At 37.8% G+C, this 20029-nt stretch overlaps 1 protein-coding gene across 2 annotated transcripts in view; it reads left to right on the top strand.

The window, feature by feature from the left end:
- The window catches only part of EFCAB11 (EF-hand calcium binding domain 11), a 214321-nt gene that overhangs the window by 19948 nt on the left and 174344 nt on the right, over positions 1-20029 (top strand). For both annotated transcript variants that reach the window (XM_021000320.2, XM_021000311.2), the window contains exons 3-4: positions 9235-9280; positions 16747-16848. In XM_021000320.2, the coding sequence (XP_020855979.1) occupies positions 9235-9280; positions 16747-16848 (148 nt within the window). The remainder of the gene's footprint in view (positions 1-9234; positions 9281-16746; positions 16849-20029) is intronic.

A 20029-nucleotide genomic window follows, 5' to 3' on the forward strand; every position in this document is an offset into this window, starting at 1 on the left:
CAAATCAGTTTATACAAATCTTGCCAAGTTGAGTTTTTTCAGAATTCTTAATATTCATCATTCCTTACATTGCAATAACATTTCATTACAATAATACGCCATAATTTGTTCAGCTGTTTTCCTGTCTGTGGACTCACATCTTCAGTTCATTAGTATTTTTGTCCTCCAACTTGTTGATATAGTTATTTTGGAATCTTAACAAATTACTGGGTTTTGCTTTATAATTCATTTTGGCACCCTTCTTATTATAAATGTGTTCACCCCATTCACATTTGCAGTTGCAGTTTTTACACGTGTATTATGTTTTTGCAAGTGTGTTTTAATTTCAACCAAATCCTGGTCTGTTTCTTCTCTTTCTCTCTGTCTCAGTCTCTGTCTCTCCCTCTGTCCCCCTCTCTTTCCCTTTCTTCTTCATAAGAAAAATAAATAAATCAGTGTCCTAGTATTAGTATCTTTACTTTATCTTGCTTATTACTCATACTGTATGCATTTGTATATAAACCCCTCAGACTGTGAGTTTACCGCTGGCTTCTTTGTTGGATTTTGTCTCCTGTAAACTTCTGGATGTCTCTTCTGCTCTCCTTCCTATGCTATGTGTGTCTCTTTGGTATGAATCTGACTTGATTAGTATTCAAGCTTTTTTGCGTCTTCCCCACTCTCTCTCCTTCCACATTCCTTTTCAGTTTAAAGCCCTTTTGATTACACTTAGAAGATTACAGTCCAGGCAAATTTTACATTCTTACCAGCCCTTGTTAGGTGCACTGTATAACTGGCCAATAGCTTGTCATTCCTATTTTTTAAGCCATGGTTCAAAAATTCTATTCTCATACATCAATTTATCTACCTTTCTCTTCTTAATCCTTTGCCTTCCTAGGACCAGCTACAATGACAATGCCACCTGCGCACCTAAAGAAATTCAGTTTCTGGCATAAGACTTTGTAATCTTTGGCAATCCATTCCTAGCTCTTTCAAGTAGCATCATTTGTCACCCCATGAATTACCAGCTGGGGGTCATCAGGTCTGCTAAGACTTGAAGGTTCTTTGCCATGTTTTGGCTCTCTGCCCTGGGAAGTCAGCAGACCTCTCTATTATTTTTATCAGATAGACAAGTAACTGCTTCAGTGTCCCTCAGCAAGGCATCACCAACCCCCACTGTCCTTCTCTTTTTCCCTGACTCTAGGAAATTATCTCTTACCTCACAGCACTTGTAGATCTCCAATATAATTCCTTCAAGGACAAGCAGCTGCTTTCTTTCCAGACTGTATAGCCTCTCATCTTGAGTAAAAGCTTTCTATCTGTATCTAAGCCTCAAACATTCAGCTTCCATTTTCTCTTCCACTTTGTGACCTCCTGATACAGAGCAGCATTCTCCTCTGACCCTTCAGTTCTTTCCTGTGAGTTTGTTTTCACATTGAAACTTTTTTCTCTCTTTTTTTTTAAATTAAGGAACATTTTATTCTACTTAATAATCTGGAAAGTAGAGAGGCATACCTCAGTTCCCTTAACTCTTTCTCTTATGAAACAAGACCAATCTCAGGTTTGGGAATAGGAAGCGTTTATTTGGCTATACCAAGTCAACAGGCATTTATGAACCATTTACTACCCAGGCACTATTCTAAACACTGGTGCTACAAACAAAAGCAAAAGTAGTTGCTGCCCTCAAGGAGCTCACAATCTAGCAATGGAGACAATATTCTTTCTTTTTTTTGTTACATCTTTTATTTCTCTTTTTTTATTAATTTATTTTTAGATTTCAGCAATTACTTACACAAGATTTTGAGTTCTAAATTTTCTTCCCATCTTGTCCCTCCCCCCACCCCAAGATGGTATGCATTCTGTTTTTCTAGTTTTTTAGTTGTATGCCCAATTCATTAATCTCCTCTTTTTCTATTTTATTTATGTAAGCATTTAGAGATATAAAACTTCCCCTAAGAACTGCTTTTGCTGCATCCCATAAGTTTTGGTATGTTATCACATTATTGTCATTCTCTTGAATGAAATTATTGATTGTTTCTATGATTTGTTGTTTGACCCAATCATTTTTTAGGATTAGAGTATTTAGTTTCCAGTTATTTTTTAGTCTATCTTTCCATGGCCCTTTATTACATATAATTTTTATTGCATCATCATCTGAAAAGAATGCATTTAATATTTCTGCCTTTCTGCACTGGATTGTGAGGTTTTTATGCGCTAGTACATGGTCAGTTTTTGTGTATGTGCCCTGTAATGCCGAGAAAAAAGTATATTCCTTTCTATCCCCATTCAGTTTTCTCCAGAGGTCTATCATACCTAACTTTTCTAACGTTCTACTTACCTCCTTAACTTCTTTCTTGTTTATTTTGTGGTTAAATTTATCTAGTACAGAGAGGGGGAGGTTCAGGTCCCCCACTAGTATAGTTTTGCTGTCTATTTCTTCCTGTAACTTCCTGAACTTCTCCTCTAAGAATTTGGATGCTATACCATTTGGTGCATATATGTTCAGAAATGATATTACTTCATTGTCTATGGTGCCTTTTAGCAGGATGTAGTTTCCTTCCTTATCTCTTTTGATTAGATCTATTTTTGCTTTTGCTTTGTCTGAGATCAGGATTGCTACTCCTGCTTTTTTTACTTCAGCTGAAGTATAATATATTCTGCTCCACCCTTTTACCTTCACCCTGTATGTGTCACTCTTTTTCAAATGTGTTTCCTGTAAACAACATGTTGTAGGATTATGGTTTTTAATCCATTCTGCAATCTGTTTCCATTTTATGGGAGAGTTCATCCCATTCATATTCACAGTTATGATTACTGTCTGTGTCTTTTTCTCCATCCTTTTCCACCCTATTTATGCTTTTCTTTCTCCTTTTTCCTTTCCCCCCCTTCACTAGTGTTTTGCTTTTGACTACCTCCTTCAGTCCCTCCCCCCTTTTATTATCCTTTTCCCTTTTCTTCCCCTTTACTCTTACTGCATCTTCCCTCCTTCTTTCCCCCCTCCCTTTTCTTTCCCCTTTTCCCTCCTGCTGCCTATAGGGCAAATTAGATTTCTATAACTAACTGATTATGTTATGCCCTTCTTGAGCCAAATCTGATGAGAATAAGGTTCAAACAATACTCACACCCCCCCTCCCTTCTTTCTCTCTGCTGTAATGGGATTTTATGTCTTTTCCTGTAATGTAATTTACCCTTGTCTGCCTCCTCCTTTCTCAGTACATTTTATTTTATTTTATTTTATTTTATTTTTGGTAAAATGTAAGCTGCTTTTTTTTTTTTTGCTTTTTGGTGAGGCGATCGGGGTTAAGTGACTTGCCCAAGATCACACAGCTAGTAAGTGTTAAGTGTCTGAGGCTGGATTTGAACTCAGGTCCTTCTGACTCCGAGGCCAGACCTCTATTCACTTCGCTACCTCACTGTCCCCCTCAGTACATTTTCTAAGATCAGATTGATCCACTTATTTGGATACATTTAACCCACTTGATTAGATTTTTTTTATCATTACATCAAAGTCAACTAATATCCACCCTCTTTATGTATACTTCTTCAACATGGTGTAATAACAATACAGTTCTCAAGGGTTGCAAGTCTCATATTCCCTTGTAGGGGTTTAAACAGCGCTCTCCCCCCCATTAACAACATATTGTATCTTTCTGTCCCATTTACCTTTTTATGTCCTTGAGTCCTGTACTTGAAGATCAAATTTTTTGCTGAGCTCTGGTTTTTTTATCAGGAAAGTTTGGAAGTCTCCTATTTCATTGAATATCCATCTCCTCCCTTGAAAAATGATGCTCATTTTTGCTGGGTAGTTGATCCTTGGCTGCACTCCAAGCTCCTTTGCCTTACAGAATATCATGTTCCACGCCCTACGGTCTTTTAATGTAGAAGCTGCAAGGTCCTGTGTAGTCCTGACTGTGGTTCCATGATATTTAAATTATTTCTTTCTGGCTGCTTGCAGCACCTTCTCTTTCATCTGGTAATTTTGGAATTTTGCTATTATATTCCTTGGTGCTGTCAATTTGGGATCTCTTTCAGGTGGTGATCGGTGGATTCTTTCTATAGTTATTTTCCCTTCTGGTTCTAGGACTTCTGGGCAGTTTTTTTTCCCTTTATGATTTCCTGAAAGATACTGTCCAAGCTCTTTTTTTCATCATGATTTTTGGGTAGTCCAATAATTATTAAATTGTCTCTCCTGAATTAATTTTCCAGGTCAGTTGTTTTACCGATGAGGTATTTTACATTTTGATCAATTTTTTTCATTTTTTTTGTTTCTGTTTGACTGATTCTTGCTCTCTCATAGAGACATTAGTTTCCATTTGTCCAATTCTAGTTTTTAACAGAGTGTTTTCTTCTGTTAGTTTTTGTACTTCCTTCTTCAATTGGCCAATTGTGTTTTTTATGGACTTGTTTTCTTCAGTGTACTCTTCTGTTAGTTTTTGTCCTTCCTTCTTCAGTTGGCCAGTTGTGTTTTTTGGAGGGACTTGTTTTCTTCAGTGTATTTTTTTTCCAATTGGCCAATTGTATTTTTGAAGGACTCTTCTACCTCTCTCATTTGACTATTAAAATCCTTCTTGAGCTCTTCTTAGAAGGCTTTTTGGGCTTCAGACCAGTTCATATTCCCTTTTGTTGCTGCAGATTTGGGTTTGTTGACAATGTTGTCCTCTTCAGAATTTCTGTCTTGATCTTCACTCTTCTCATAATATGAATCTATGGTATGTTTCTTTTCACTCATGGTGTTTCTTTATTCCCTGGCCTTTAAAGAGATTGAGCTCTCCTGCTGGGGAACAGAGGGCACAGACCCAAGCATCTTGTGTTGGGAGCCTAGGTCTTGGTCACTGGCTTTGTATGCTGGGGCCTCTCATGTTGTCAGTTGGAGGCTGTAGTTTTCTGGCGGCTTACCTCATGTTGGGCTGGAATCAGCCCAGCTGGAACTTTCAGGTAATTCTAGGTTGCCTGCTTTTCCTTTCCTTTAGCTTTCTTCAGCTCCTTTTAGATGGGTGCTGCAGGGTGTTTCCTCTACCTGGGGTCCCCTGCAGTGTTGTCTCCCTCCTTTCTGCTAATGCACTGGGAGATTCCTTTGCGGTAGAGTGCTGAGGCACCTGGTGGTTTTCTGAGCTGGTTTCCACCAGTGCTCCCCCACCCTCACTGAGGCACTCAGAGGTCCAGGTGTTGGTGTTTGCCTGTTCTACCACCTGGGCTTCAGGATTTCTTCACAATTGGAGGCTGCAGCGCTCCTACAGCTCACGGGCTGGAACCAGCAAGGCTGGGGCTTTAGGAAGACTTTAGGTTACTTTCTTCACCTCTTTTCAGATGAATGCCTCAGGGTACTTATCTACCTGGGGCCCCTTGTAGTTCTACCTCCCTTATTTTTGCTGAGGCACTGGGAGACCCATTTGCTGGGCTGCTTCACTGCTGCTCCCCGTCTTTCTTCTAGTTCAGCTGTTCCAGGGTTTTTTTCTGGGGTGATATTTTCTGGGTTTTCCGAGGTTGATAGGGGAGAGTGAGATTGATTACCTTTTCACTCTGCCATCTTGGCTCCGTGGAAGTGGAAGTCCGATGGCATGCATTCTGAATATCCCTTCTCCTAATCTGCCCTCCCTTCTATCTCCAGCCCTTCTCTTATCCCCTTCCCCTTCTATTTTCCTGTAGGGCAGGATAGATTTCTATACCCCATTTCCTGTATATCTTATTTCCCAGTTGCATATGAAAACAATTTTTTTTAACATTTGTTTTTAAAACTTTGGATTCCAAATTTTCTCCTTTCCTCCCTCCCACCCACCCTTATTGAGAAGGCAAGCAGCTCTATACAGGTTATATATGTGTAGTCATGCAAAACACTTTCATAGTAGTCATGTTTAAAAAACTAAGTATATTTCCCTTAATCCTATCCGGCCCCCCCTTTATTCTATTCTGTCTTTTATCCTGTCCCTCTTTACAAGTGTTTGCTTCTGATTACCCCCTCCCCCAATCTGCCCCTATTCTATCATCCCCCTGCTCTCTTGTCCTTCCAACTACCCTAATACTGACAAAGGTCTCATGAGTTACAAATACCATCTTTCCATGCAGGAATGTAAATAGTTCAACCTTAATAAGTCCCTTATGATTTCTCTTTCCTGTTTTACCTCTTCATGTTTCTCTTGAGTCATGTATTTGAAAGTCAAATTTTCTATTCAGCTCAAATCTTTTTATCAAGAATGCTTGAAAGTCCTCTATTTCACTGAATGACTATTTTTTCCCCCTGAAGGATTATACTCAGTTTTGCTGGATAGGTGATCCTTGGTTGTAGTCCTATCTCTTTTGACCTCCAAAATATCATATTCCAAGCCCTGTGGTCCCTTAATGTTGAAGCTGTTAAACCTTGTGTTATCCTGATTGTGTTTCCACAATATTTGGATTTTCTTTCTGGCTGCTTGTAATATTTTCTCCTTGACCTGGGAACTCTGAAATTTGGCTACAATATTCCTAGGAGTTTTCCTTGGGGGATCTCTTTCAGGAGGTGATCTGTGGGTTCTTTCAAGTTTTATTTTGCCCTCTGGTTCTATAATATCAGGGCAGTTTTCCTTGATAATTTCTTGAAAGATGATGTCTAGGCACTTTTTTTTATCATGGCTTTCAGATAGTCCAATAATTTTTTAAATTCTGTCTCCTGGATCTATTTTCCAGGTCAGTTATTTTTCCAATGAGATATTTCACATTGTTTTCTATTTTTTCATCCTTTTGGTTTTATTTTACAGTGTCTTGATTTCTCATAAAGTCACTGTCTTCCAATTGCTCCATTCTAATTTTTAAGGAAGTATTTTTTCAGTAATCTTTTGGACTTCCTTTTCCATTTGACCAATTTTGCTTTTTTAAGGCATTCTTCTCCTCATTGGCTTTATGGACCTCTTTTGCCATTTGTGTTAGGCTATTTTTTAAGGTGTTATTTTCTCCAGTATTTTTTTGGGTCTCCTTTAACAAGCTTTTGACTTGTTTTTCATGATTTTCTTGCATCACTCTCATTTCTCTTCCAGGTTTTTCCTCTACTTCTCTTACTTGCTTCACAAAATCCTTTTTGTGCTCTTCCATGGCCTGGGACCAATTCATATTTTTCTTTGAGGCTTTGGATGTATGAGCTTTGACTTTGTTGTCTTCTTCTGGTTGTATAGTTTGATCTAACCCCCAGCCTCAGCAATCTAGACAAAAGATATAATCCCACCCAAGCCAGAGTAGAACAAAATGGGCTTGAATTCACCTTAGCTTAAATTCTTTGCAAGGTTCTCTAGTTGGGTGAGGTTTCCCACCCAGGATCAAAAAGTATGTACCCTGGGAACTTGGGTAATCTCATCCGTCAAAAGTGTCCCTCAGTTCAATGTCTTGAACAACCTACAGGTTTCCAAAAAAAAAATCATGGTCCTAATTCAATAATTGATTATTAATATAAGAGAATTAAACTGCTTCAGTTCTGGAGTTATTAAACAACTCGCCTCATTAGCACTTCCTTAAAATCTTGAAAACCATTTCAGATTTTCTTTGTCCTCTCCTAGTAGGCTCTTGTCATATCTAACCAACTAATTTTGAATTCAACTAATTTTGAATTCAACAAACATTTATTTATTAAGCATCTACTATGTCAGGTTACTATCCTAGGCAAGGTAGGGATGCAAAGACAAAAGTTAAGCCTCTCACATCAAGAAGTCTTCACTCTATTGGGTGAAAACAACACGTACATTGAAACTTACAAACAAGCAATGGGGTTCCTGCCCTCAAGTAGCTTACATTTAATAAGCAAAGACAAGACATATAAAGGAGTGATGGCCAGGGAGGTGTGTTGTAGTCTAAATGATGCATACATCTTTCCCAGGAATAGTGGTGATAATTTGATTACTGTTCTCTAAACTAGAGATTGAAAGTTTGTGTGTTTTGGGAGGGTTGAGGGGCAGGGGGAGAATTGGATGTAGAGGCAATTGATTGGTGGCATGTCATGAAGCAACAGTATTGCTCTCCCTTGGGCCTAGAAAGCTCTTCCTCATCTCTCCCTCCTGGCTTCCCCAGGCTTCCCTCAGATTGCACACATAAAATCCCACTTTCTACAGGAAGCCTTCACTAACCCACCTTAATTCCAGTATGTTCCCTCTTTTAATTATTTCCTATTTATCCTATATATAGTTTGCTTTGTACATATTGGTTTACATGTTGTCTCCCCCATTAGATTGTAAGCTCCTTGAGGGCAGCTACTGCTTTGCCTCTTTTTGTATCCCCAGCACTTAGCACAGTACTTGGTACATGATAGGGACCTAATAAATGTTTATTGAACGAATGAATGTATGTGGAGTGAGTCTGAGTCAGAAGTCAAGGATGATGCTGAAATTGTCAGTGTAGGGTACTAGGAGGATGGTGATAGCCTCAGTTCACAGACATACTTTGTTATAAATAGAATTAAAACCTCAGGAGAATATTTTAAAATAATGAGATATGTTTCTTCCAGAGTACACAAAAATATTGTAACTTCATTGATTGGAAATCAATTCAGAGTTTCTGGTTATTGCAGAGATCCATGATTCATCTTTTACTGGGTCTCTATCCTTGATGTTTTTCTAGTTTAATACAAAAACGTTGTCACATCCAGATCTCATGCATTTGGTTTTGGTTTTTAGGAATTATTCCTTCAACTTTCTCTTTCAAAGTTTTCAGTTGTACTAGAACACTCCCTCCCTTTCCCATTCCAGCCTTCCTTATCACTCTCTCTTTCCATTCGATGAATTTTTTCATTAACACTATTGTTTTTGGAATATTTTAGTAGCTTAACACAGTTACTTATTAAATACTCCTCATAAATCCAATTCATGCACGAGTCAGGACATCAACTTGTGATGTCACTGTTCTTCTTTGAAACCAAGGACAAAGAACAATTCCTTGTAATCTTTTGGCTACTACATGCCCCCAGCTGGGAACCCCTGGAGATCAGAAGACCTGGGTTGCTTTCTCTGCCACTAATGTCCTTTGTGACCTTGGGCAAGTCACTTCTCTTCAAGCCTGATCTAAATGATCTGCAAGTGCCTTTCCTACACAAAGTCTGAAAGCAGCAGAAGGTCTGAATACCTGTTTACAGATTTTGATAATAAATTTATAAGAACTCCATCAGAGTTATTGTATATTATTTGTCTACTAAGTATACAATATTGGTTTCTCACTAACTGCATATTTTCCAACAATTAATCATTAAGCTTAACCCCTAAAAGAACTTCTAAGATTACTTACCCTGTATTTTTTTCTCCGTTCCAGATAGAAGCAGATTCTGTTATGACATCAATAAATTCAAACGCTTCAGGTAATATGATAATTAATAATTTTTTCATTTCAATTATTTGTATTCATGAATTCATAAAGATAACATTAAGAATATATATGGAGACAGTAATTGTTTTTCTGCTTTGTTGTCAAGTTATGCAGAAGGCTTTTAAAAGCCAAGTTGTATCACTCTCTAATAGAAATAGTGTCCCTGAGTATTAAGAACATTTGTAGTACAAAGAATATTTCCCCTTTAAAAGGCAATATAGCATCCCCCTAGAGAAAAAGAGATAGAGAATAGATACCAACATTCCAAGCTCATTGGTGGAAGAGAGCTGAGAGTAGATGCTTAAAAATGAATATTACTAGAAAGCATGTTTTCTCTCTCCCATTAAAATTACTGTGTATTACTTAGTATATATTTATCTATGTCTATGTTGTAATTCCCTCACCCAAGAATATAAGCTTCTTGAGAGAGGGGACTGTTTTGTTTTAGTCTTTCTATCCCCTGCCTTTAGCATAGTGACTTGTATTTAGTAGGTGCTTTAATTATTGTTGGTTAAATTGAATTGAATTGGTGTTAAAACAATAATAAATAAGACACCATTTATGCCTTTCAGGCTCCTAACCTGCTAACAGTATTTTAAAAAATCTGTTTTCGTATCCAGCTAAGTTTTTCTTTGTTTGAATTGATATTTACAGTGTCACTTTATTTCATCTACAACACATTCATTCAGTTAACTAATACTTATTGAGGACTTGCTATATGTGTAACACAGTGAGCTGTAAAAGAAGTGCAAGACACAACAGTCCTTACCTTCAGAGAGAAGATGATATAAATATAAAAATACAAATATAATTAATTGTTAAATAAATGATAAAGACAATAAATTTTCTTCGGTTGTGTTTTGTTTCCTCTTTCTGGTGGTTCCTCTTATTGGTTCTAATTCTTCCTTACAACATCACTAATGTGAAAATATGTTTAATAGGAATGTGTGTGTACAGCCTGTATATCACATTGCACACCCTCTTAGAGAGGGAGGTAGGGAGGGAGGGGGAGAAAAATCTGAATAAGTACAAAGTGGTTTATGGAGATAGTACACTTGCAGTTGGGGAATCAAAAAAGACTCCGTGTAGAAGCTAGTGCTTGAGCTGTTTTGAAGGAAGTAAGGGACTCTGTGAGGAAGAGGGAGAGCACTCCATGCATAGAAGATGGCCAGTGGAAAGGTTTGAAAATGAAAGGTAGACACCATTTTGCCTAGACTATAAGTGTGAGAAGGGGAGTGTGTAATTGAGACTGGAAAGGTAGGTTGAAAACAGGGGCTTACAAGCCAAAAAGAGGAGCAGTTTATCCAAAAGAGGCAATAAGGACCCATGGGAGTAGAGGAATATTGTAGTTAGATCAGCCATTAAGGAAAAGCACTTTTCTTAGCATGTGGCTGCTGTTTCAAACAGTGGCAGCTCTCTGGAAGATGGATTGATGTGATATGGAAGGTGGATTGGATGATGTCATCCTTGAAAGTTGTATGTTGATGTTTGGTTGTTTCAGTCATGGGCAACCCTTTGTGACTCCATTTGAGATTTTGTTGGCAAAGATAGTGGAGTAGTTTGCCATTTCTTTCTCCAGTTCATTTAACAGAAGAGGAAACTGAGGCAAAAGTGACTTGCCAGGGTCACAGAGCTAATAAGTGTCTGAAGCCAGTTTTGAACTCAGGAAGATGAGTCTTCCTGACTTTAGGTTCAACACTCTCTCCACCCAGCTGCCCTGAAAGTTATATAAGGATGCTCTACTGCTAGAACACTTATTTGGGACAAAAATCAAGATAAAATTGAAGGAATATGGTGGCTCATTGTAGTGAAATTTGCAATATTTCCCTTTTATCCATTACACTTAGCAAACAGAGTTCTACAGCATCTGAATCTTTTCTTGTATGCTAAAAAAAAAGCCAATTATATTTCCTTTGCTATTTTGGGGCCCATTCACTATGTAAAACCTTTTTTTTTAAATTAATTTATTTTGGTTTATCAACAATCACTTCCATAAGCTTTGAGTTTCAAATTTTTCTCCCCCTCCCTCTCCACCTCCCTCTCCAAGATGGTGCACAATCTGATATAGGCTGTACATATACATTCCTATTAAACATATTTTCACATTAGTGATGTTGTAAGGAAGAATTAGAACCAATAAGAGGAACCACCAGAAAGAGGAAACAAAACACAACAGAAGAAAAAAAATAGCAAATACTATGCTTCAATCTGCATTCAAACTCCATGGTTCTTTCTTTGGATGTGGATAGCATTTTCCATCATGAGGCCTTTGGAGATGTCTTAGATCCTTGTATTGCTGAGAAGGGCTAAGTCTCTCAATATTAGTCATCATACAATGTGGCTGTTACTGTGCACAGCATTCTCCTGGGTCTGCTCATGTCACTCAACATTAGACCATACAAGCCTTTCTAGGTTTTTCTGACATCTGCCTATTCATCATTTCTTATAGCACAATAGTATTCCATTACATTCATGTACCACAGCTTGTTCAGCCATTTCCCAATTGATGGGCATCCTTTCAAGTTCCAATTCTTTGCCACCACAAAAAGAGCTGCTATGAATATTTTTGTACGTGTGGGTCCCTTTCCCATTTATATGATCTCTTTGGGATACAGCCTTAGAAGTGCTATTGCTGGGTCAAAGGGTATGTACTTTTTTATAGCCCTTTGGGCATAGTTCCAAATTGCTCTCCAGAATGTTTAGATCAATTCACAACTCCAGCAGCAAAGCATTAATGTTCCAATTTTCCCATATCTTCTCAAATATTTATCACTTTCCTGTTTTGTCATGTTGGCCAACCTGATACGTGTGATGTGGTACCTCAGAGTTGTTTTGATTTGCATTTCTCTAATCAATAGTGATTTAGAGCATTGTTTCATATGACTATAGATGGCTTTAATTTCTTCATCTGAGAACTGTCTGTTCATATCCTTTCACCATTTATCAGTTGGGGAATGACTTGTATTCTTATAAATTTGACTTAATTCTCTATATATTTTAGAAATGAGGCCCTTATCAGAGAGACCGGCTGTAAAAATTCTTTCCCAATTTTCTACCTTCCTTCTAATCTTGGTTGCATTGGCTCTGTTTGTGCAAAAACTTTTCAATTTAATGTAATCAAAGTTATCCATTTTGCATTTCCTAATGTTCTCTGTCTCCTGTTTGGTCATGAATTCTTCTGTTCTCCATAAACTATTCCTTGCTCTCCCAGTTTGCTTACAGTACCAGCCTTTATATCTCAATCATGAGCCCATTTTGATTTTATTTTGGTATATGGTATGAGATTTTGGTCTATGCCTAGTTTCTGCCATACTCTTTTCCAGTTTTCCCAGCAGTTTTTGTGTAATAGTGAGTTCTTATCCCCAGAAGCTGAAATCTTTGGGTTTGTCTAACAGTAGATTACTATAGTCATTGACTTGCGTACTTAACCTATTCCACTGATCCACCTCCCTATTTCTTTCTTTCTTTCTTAGGCAATTGGGGTTAAGTGACTTGCCCAGGGTCACACAGCTAGTAAGTGTCAAGTGTTTGGTCTGAGGTCGGACTTGAACTCAGGTCCTTCTGACTTCAGAGCCGGTGCTCTATCCACTGCGCCACCTAGCTGCTCCTCACCACTCTATTTCTTAGCCAGTACCAAGCAGTTTTGATAATTGCTGCTTTATAATGTAATTTAAGATCTGGAATGGCTAGGCCACCTTCCCCTGCATTTCTTATGATTAGTTCCCTTGATATTCTGGATCTTTTGTTATTCCAAATGAATCTTATTATTTTTCTAACTCTATAAAATAATTTTTGGTAGTTTGATTGGTATGGCACTGAATAAGTAAATTAGCTTAGGTAGAATTGTCATTTTTATTATATTAGCTCAGCCTACCCATGAGCAACTAATGTATGTAAAACCTTTCTGAGCCTTTGTTTGCCAGATAGGTTGGCTACCAGATTATGAATATTTGTTAGCCATGAAGCTCCAGTCTACTAAGGTATAAAAGGACTGTAATCTTTACTGGCTGAAGAAATAACTACAAAGAGGGCTAGTTGGCACCCCTTCCCCAACGTAGAAACTCAAGTAAAAGCAAAGGGCCCAGGTAGGGAATTTGAGGCCCAGGAAGGGCATCAGACATATCTGAGTCTTGAGCTCTGAGACAGAAGGCTGTTAGGACTTTCCTACAGATAGCATTGCCCTCCTAAGTCACTCTCCTATGGTGCCACTCTTTTCCTTCTCAACAAATTAGTTTAAATGATTAATTAAAGAGATATGCTCTGTATCCAATTCCCTTTCCTAATAAATTACCTCTGAATTTCACATATATATATCAGGTATCTTGAAAAGCTGAACTATCTAAAATGTCAGTTTATTGTGCTAACTACTTACATAAAATGTGACCTTTTCCCCTGGCATTTGTTTAGAGTTTTTAAAAAATGAAAATGAATGTATCCATGATATTTTTGCTTAAAGTTAAAAATAATGCCATCTTGTTCAGTGAAGGGATTATTTAGGAATATCACCTTCTTCTCCTTGATACTTTCCCTCTTTCTAGGTTTTCATGACACTGCTTTCTCCTGGTTGCTCCTTTTTTATCCTCATTTGATGTATCTTTATCCATGCCACACCAGCTAACTGTGGGGGTCACTCAGGGTTCTGTCCTGAACCCTCTCTCTCCTCCCTCTATATCCCTTTATATCACTTGGTGATCTTTTCAGTTTCCATGGCTTTAATTATTATATCTCTATGTTAATAATTCTCAGATCTAGCCCTAATATTTCTGCTGATCTCCAGTCTCATATTTCCAGCTGCCTCTTAGATATCTTGAACTGCATGTCCTTAGATATCTTAAACTCAGAATGTTAATGAATGTTCAGAAAGGAAAGTTCATAAAGAATCAATATTTGAACACCACCTTGCATAGGCTATATAACACACTAATAGGATCAGTGGACAGGTAGATCGTATGATCCTGGGCAAGTCATTTAACACCGTTTGTCTCAGTTTCCTCATCTGTAAGATGAGGTGGAGAAGGGAATGTCAAACCATTCCACTATCTTTGCCAAGAACACCCCAAGTAGAGTCATGAAGGGTCGGACATGACTGAAAAGCAACTTGAACAACAACAACAGATCATGGGAATACTGTAGATACAGATTAACTAGATTTCAGCAAAGCATGAAACAAGGCCACTCATGTTCATCTTATGGGCAAGGTAGATAAATGGGGGCTAAGTAGTTGTATAGTTATCTAGATTTGGAATTCACTGGATAGCCAGACCCAAAAAGTCTTTAATGATTCCCTGTCAATTTGGCAAAAGGCCTCTAGAGGACTAGGCAAATGAGTGGTAGATAGAGTGCCAGGCTTGGAGTCAGGAAGACCTGAGTTCAAATCCAACCTCAGACATTTAGTAGCTGTGTGACCCTGGGCAAGTCACTTAACCCTTTTTGCTTCAGTTTCTTCATGTATAAAATAAGCTAGAGAAGGAAATGGCAAACCCATCCAATACCTTTACCAAGAAAAGCCCAAATTGGGTCACAAAGAGTCAGGCACAACTGAAATGACCCAACAAAACAACATATCTAGAAGAGTGCTCTAGATATCCGAGCTTGTCTGTGATGTTTAGAATTTTTAGCAATGACTTGGATTTTGTAGCGTGCTTATTAAATTGGTGAATTGCCCAAAACTATAGAAGGTAAGTAAATTATGTGACAGAATCAAGATCCAAAAAGATCTCAATACCCTAGAACACTGGAGTCAAATATAATAAGACAAAATGAAATAGGAGAGATTAGAAAGTTTTACAGTTATAAGGTCTTTCATTCCTCGCAAGTGAAATATGAGAGAGACATATCTAGCCAGAAAATTGCAAGTTCAGCATCATACAACAGTGTCCAGAATATAATGTAGTTAAGCTAAGTAGCATCCAGGAATAAGGAGTTTATAGTGCTGCCGTATTCTGTCCCAGTTAGACACATGTGGAGTCTGGTCTTCAGTTCTGGGGGTCATGCATTGAGTAGAATAATGATAAGATGGAATATGTCAAGAGAAGGAAAATCAAAACAGTGGAGAGCCCCAAGATCATGCCATGTCAACATTGGTTGAAGGAATTTTTGAGATGTTAAGGCTTATTAATGATAATTGCTTTCAGATATTCAGTTTGTTCTGTTTTGTCCCAGAGGTCAAAACTAGAAGCAATAGGTAGAAGTTGAACATATTAGAGACATAGTTAGGCTTTAGTATAAGGAAAAACTAACAACTATAACTATCTAAAAGTGGAATAGGCTACCTAGGGGAAAAGTAGGTTCTCTTTAATGAGAGGTCTTGAAGCAAAGTCTTGTTGGAAATATTGTGGAAGTGACTCTTATTCAGGTACATGTTATACTGGGGAGCTTTTGAGGTCCATCCCAACTTGAAAAGTCTGTGATTCTGAAAAAAAATTTGACTTAAAACCAACTATATTATTTAATATAAAATTTAATATAAAACCATTGCCGTTAAAATCCTCTACAAACATCATATTAGAGCTCACTTTAATGGCCACTGTAAGCACAGTATTCCACTTTATACTATCCAATGTGACTATTTCATTGTGACAATCACAGGAATCCAGGCTTATGGCAGCTGAATATATCATGGGGTTTATTCAGTCCTGGGGATGGTGCCGGTTCTAATGCTTAGATAATATTCTCTCCACCTTAATCCATAGTGTGCTATTGATACTGACTTTTGAGAAACTAGTTATCTGACCTCATCTCCCAGGTACAGAAAAAATGCCATAATGATATCCAGGAAGGAAAAGAAAAATAGATCAAGAAAGGAATACTAGAAAGCAAAGTAAGAAAAGTTGAGGCCTTATTTCGTAAGTGGTACCTGTGCCTGTTTATTGAATTCAGTAGTGAATGAAATAAGCGCGCACGCACACACACACACACACACACACACACACACACACACACACACTTTTGGAAGGGAATCAGTTCATTCACCAACTCCCTGAAAGAAGTCCACCCCCAAGGGGAGCATTTTTCTAATATTCATGCCTGGTGTCAGGTATAATATCTAGTATACTCAGTTTTATAAATCTTTAGGAATAATATCCTTTTTAACCAATTTAAGTGAAAATTAGATAATTCTCAGTACTTTGAAAATCTCTTCACTTATACATAGGGACAGTTAGATGGTATAGTGGATAGAGCCCTGGGCTTAGAATCAGAAAGACTTGTGTTCAACTCTGGTCTCATACATTTACTAGCTGTATGACCCTAGGCAAGTAATTTAACCTCTTTGCCTCAATTTCCTCATCTGTAAAATGGGGATAATAGTAGTACATACTTCCCTCCCAGGGTTGTTGTGAGGATCAAATGAGACAATATTTGTAAAGTACCTGCACATATATAGTAAGTACTATATAAATGTTAGCTGTCGTATATACTTTTCTAAAAGAGAGAAACCATCTTTCTTTGGGTTTCTAGGTATATGCCTTGAAGAGTTTATAAAACTAATGGAGAAAAAAAAAGCAGCCCAACTCCATCAGAATGAAATAAGACAGATCTTCACAGCTTTTGACAGGCAATGTAAGTGTTTTAAATCATCCTAGTTAAAAATGCATGTATTTTTAATTTCATTATTTACATAATGAAATATACTTGTATAGAATATTTCTGTTCTGGAATGGTTGTTTTAAATTCTGCTTCTAGAATTTTTCTTCTTTTTTATAGTAATCTCTAATTTATGGCTTTTAAGATCACTATCTCTTAAGTGCTTGACATTTATCATAAGTAGAATTATAAGTAAGAGTATATTAAAGAAAAATCGAACTTGACCTGAATTGTAATCTAAGTTGGGGTAGAGAAGGGAAAGGAGTGCCATGAGACTGTGTCAGGAGTTTGGCTTGGGACAATCCAGGCTGCCATAAGCCTGGATTCCTGTGATTGTCACAATGAAAGATAAGTCAGCCTCAGTCCTTCCCTCTCCTCTGAGTCCAGATATTGCTATGTTCTCATGCATTTTTGAGGTTTCTTAAACTACCTTGCTGATTGGGAGTAGCCAAAGTGGGGTCCTTTGGACTCCCTTGAGTCGTTGGAGGGGTCTTCAGTGACACTGAATCTAAGTTAATACCATGGTTCCCACCATGGTTTGTTGGTTTTTACTCATATATCATTATTTTATAGCTAAGTAGCAAAAGAAACTAGATTTCAGACATTTTCAAGTACTATGTTGGTAGCTCATAACCAATAGAAACTGAGTGCCATATTCAGTGTATATTCCTGAATCTCATCATTTTCCTAGAACTACTTCTATTTTAGGATGTTGTTTTCTAAAGGACTGATTAAATTATAGGATTTCATTGCTTTCATTTTTTGAATAAGGAGACAGATCCAGTGGCCTTATCCCAACATGTAACTAGCATGAGTAAGACCAGAACTGTGGAAGCCTAATTCTTAGTTTAGAATCTAATTCTTTTTCCATTGCCCAGCATTTCTCCTTATCGTCCCCCGGTGACTCCTATTATCATTGTTCACTTCTCTTTTGCTCAGTCATATTTCTCTGTCTCTGATTGATACTCTTCTTCTGATTTGTCGTCAGCCTTCATCACAGTGACTTCCCTAAAGCCTTGTTGAATGATTGCATGTAAGGCCCTGTGGCCCATATGCTTCCACTGAGCCTTACTGTGTTCTGCTCGTTGACGCTTTAATTCAGAGGCTGTTGGTCTTTAGGGCCCACTGCCACTTATGGACTTAGTGTAGGTCCACATTCTGTCAATTCCAAGGCTGAATAGACTGGCTGATGTGATACTTTTACCCCAAGAAGCATGCCTAGCCTGAATAAAGCCTGAAGAACAAACCTGAAAGCTTTCAGCTTGGCTTAGGGGGAGAAAAAAAAGACAGAAAACTTAAAATGTACTGAAGATTTTATATCCTCAAAGCAGTTTTTAATTTAATCACAGCTCTAGGTTTTAGCATTAAAACTTGGAAATTCTAGAACTACTCAGCTACTTGATGTGTAAGAATTTCAGTCCATCTCTAAACTCTTCTTAGAGCTGCCTAGAAGCAGCTAAGTGACACAATGGACACAACACTGGGACCTGAGTTCAAGTCCAGCCTCAGACACTTGCTAGAAGTATTACCCTGGTCAAGTCATGTAAATTCTGCTTCATTTCATTTCTTTAACTTTAAAATGGAAATCATCTCCAAAATAATCACTAATCTCCCAAAATTGTTTTGAAGAACAAATGAGATAATATTTGCAAAGGTGCTTGACACAGTGCTTGACAGTCAGTAGGTGCTTAAGAAGTGCTTGGTTTTTTTTCCCTCCCTTTATGTCACAATAGCGAAAATTGCCATTTTCTGGGAGTTTATAGTGATAATTCCCCTAAAGTCCTACCCTGACACCTTATTCGGTGAAGGAAAAAGACAAGGGCAAGCATTTATTAAGTGCTAATTATGTGTCAGACACTATGGTAAGTGCTTTACAAATATTCTGTCTTTTGTACTTACAAAACATTATGAAGTAGATACTCTTATCCTCATTTTAAAGTGGAGGAAACTGAGGTACACAGAGATTAAGCGACTGGCCCAGAGTCACATGGCTCCAATTCAGTGTGTCAGTGGCTCTGATGTTGTAGGACGGAGGTGACTTTGGGTTCCCAAGGGGCCCAGCCATCTCCTTTGTCGTTTCTCTGTGCTTTACAGGAACCTTTTAGCATTCAGTTTATGAATGTATGCTAGAAAGGTTTCGACGGTATTTCTGTTTTTCAGGGTCCAATTGAGATAAAATCAAAGAGATTCATCACTAAGTCAGCCACAGTCACTTTCAAAGGCCATCCACCAGACGGTAGAAAGGCTGTGATCTGCATCAGTAAAGGGAAGGGAGCACCCACACACATGAAATTAGAAATTCTTGAAGTACCAAGGTGTGGATATTGCCAGTGATATCAAAGTCAAAAGATTATCTCTGCCATCCCTTCCAAAATTTGCCTTTTGTTATTCAGTTGTTTCAGACTCTTCGTGACCCCATTTGGAGTTTTCTTAGCAAAGATTCTAGAGTCGTTTGCCATTTCCTTCTCCAGCTCATTTTACAGATGAGAAAACTGAAGTAAACAGGGTTAAGTGACTTGCCCAGGGTCACACAGCTAGTAAGTGTCTGAGGCTAGATTTGAACTCAGGGAGATGAGTCTTCCTGATTCCAAGCCTGGCATTCTATCTACTGTGCCACCTTTTAGTTTCACTAATTATTGTTCGAGGTGAATAAAACTTATGACTAGGAAATAGAGGAAAATGATGACTTTAATAGAATAGACTAGTAAATTGCCACTACTTATTTAAAAGACTCCTCTTAGAATATAGTAGTAAATTATGAAAACCTAGTGAGAGGCATTTTGCTCAAAGCATTTTTATGCTTGAAGAAAACTTTTCAATACTCTTGGCTCCATTACCTCAGTTTACTGATAAATAAGTGTGCCTTATACTACAGGTATGGTTGCATGCAGTGGAACAACATTGAACTTTCTACAAGATTCTAAGTGGCACAGTGGATAGAGTGCTGTCAGGAAAACCCGAGTTCAAATCTTGCTCCAGATAGTTACTGGCTGAGTGACCCTGGGCAAATCGCTTCTTCTCTTTAAGACTCAGTTTTCTTATCTGTAAAATGAAGATAATAACAGCACCTGCTTCACAGGGTTGTTGTCAAAATCAAATCAAATAATATATGTAAAACATTTTGCAAAATTTGAGGTGCTATGTAAATGCTAGCTGT

This window comes from Phascolarctos cinereus, unplaced genomic scaffold (genome assembly GCF_003287225.1).
Source record: "Phascolarctos cinereus isolate Bilbo 61053 unplaced genomic scaffold, phaCin_HiC Scaffold_3;HRSCAF=262, whole genome shotgun sequence".
NCBI lineage: Eukaryota > Metazoa > Chordata > Mammalia > Diprotodontia > Phascolarctidae > Phascolarctos > Phascolarctos cinereus.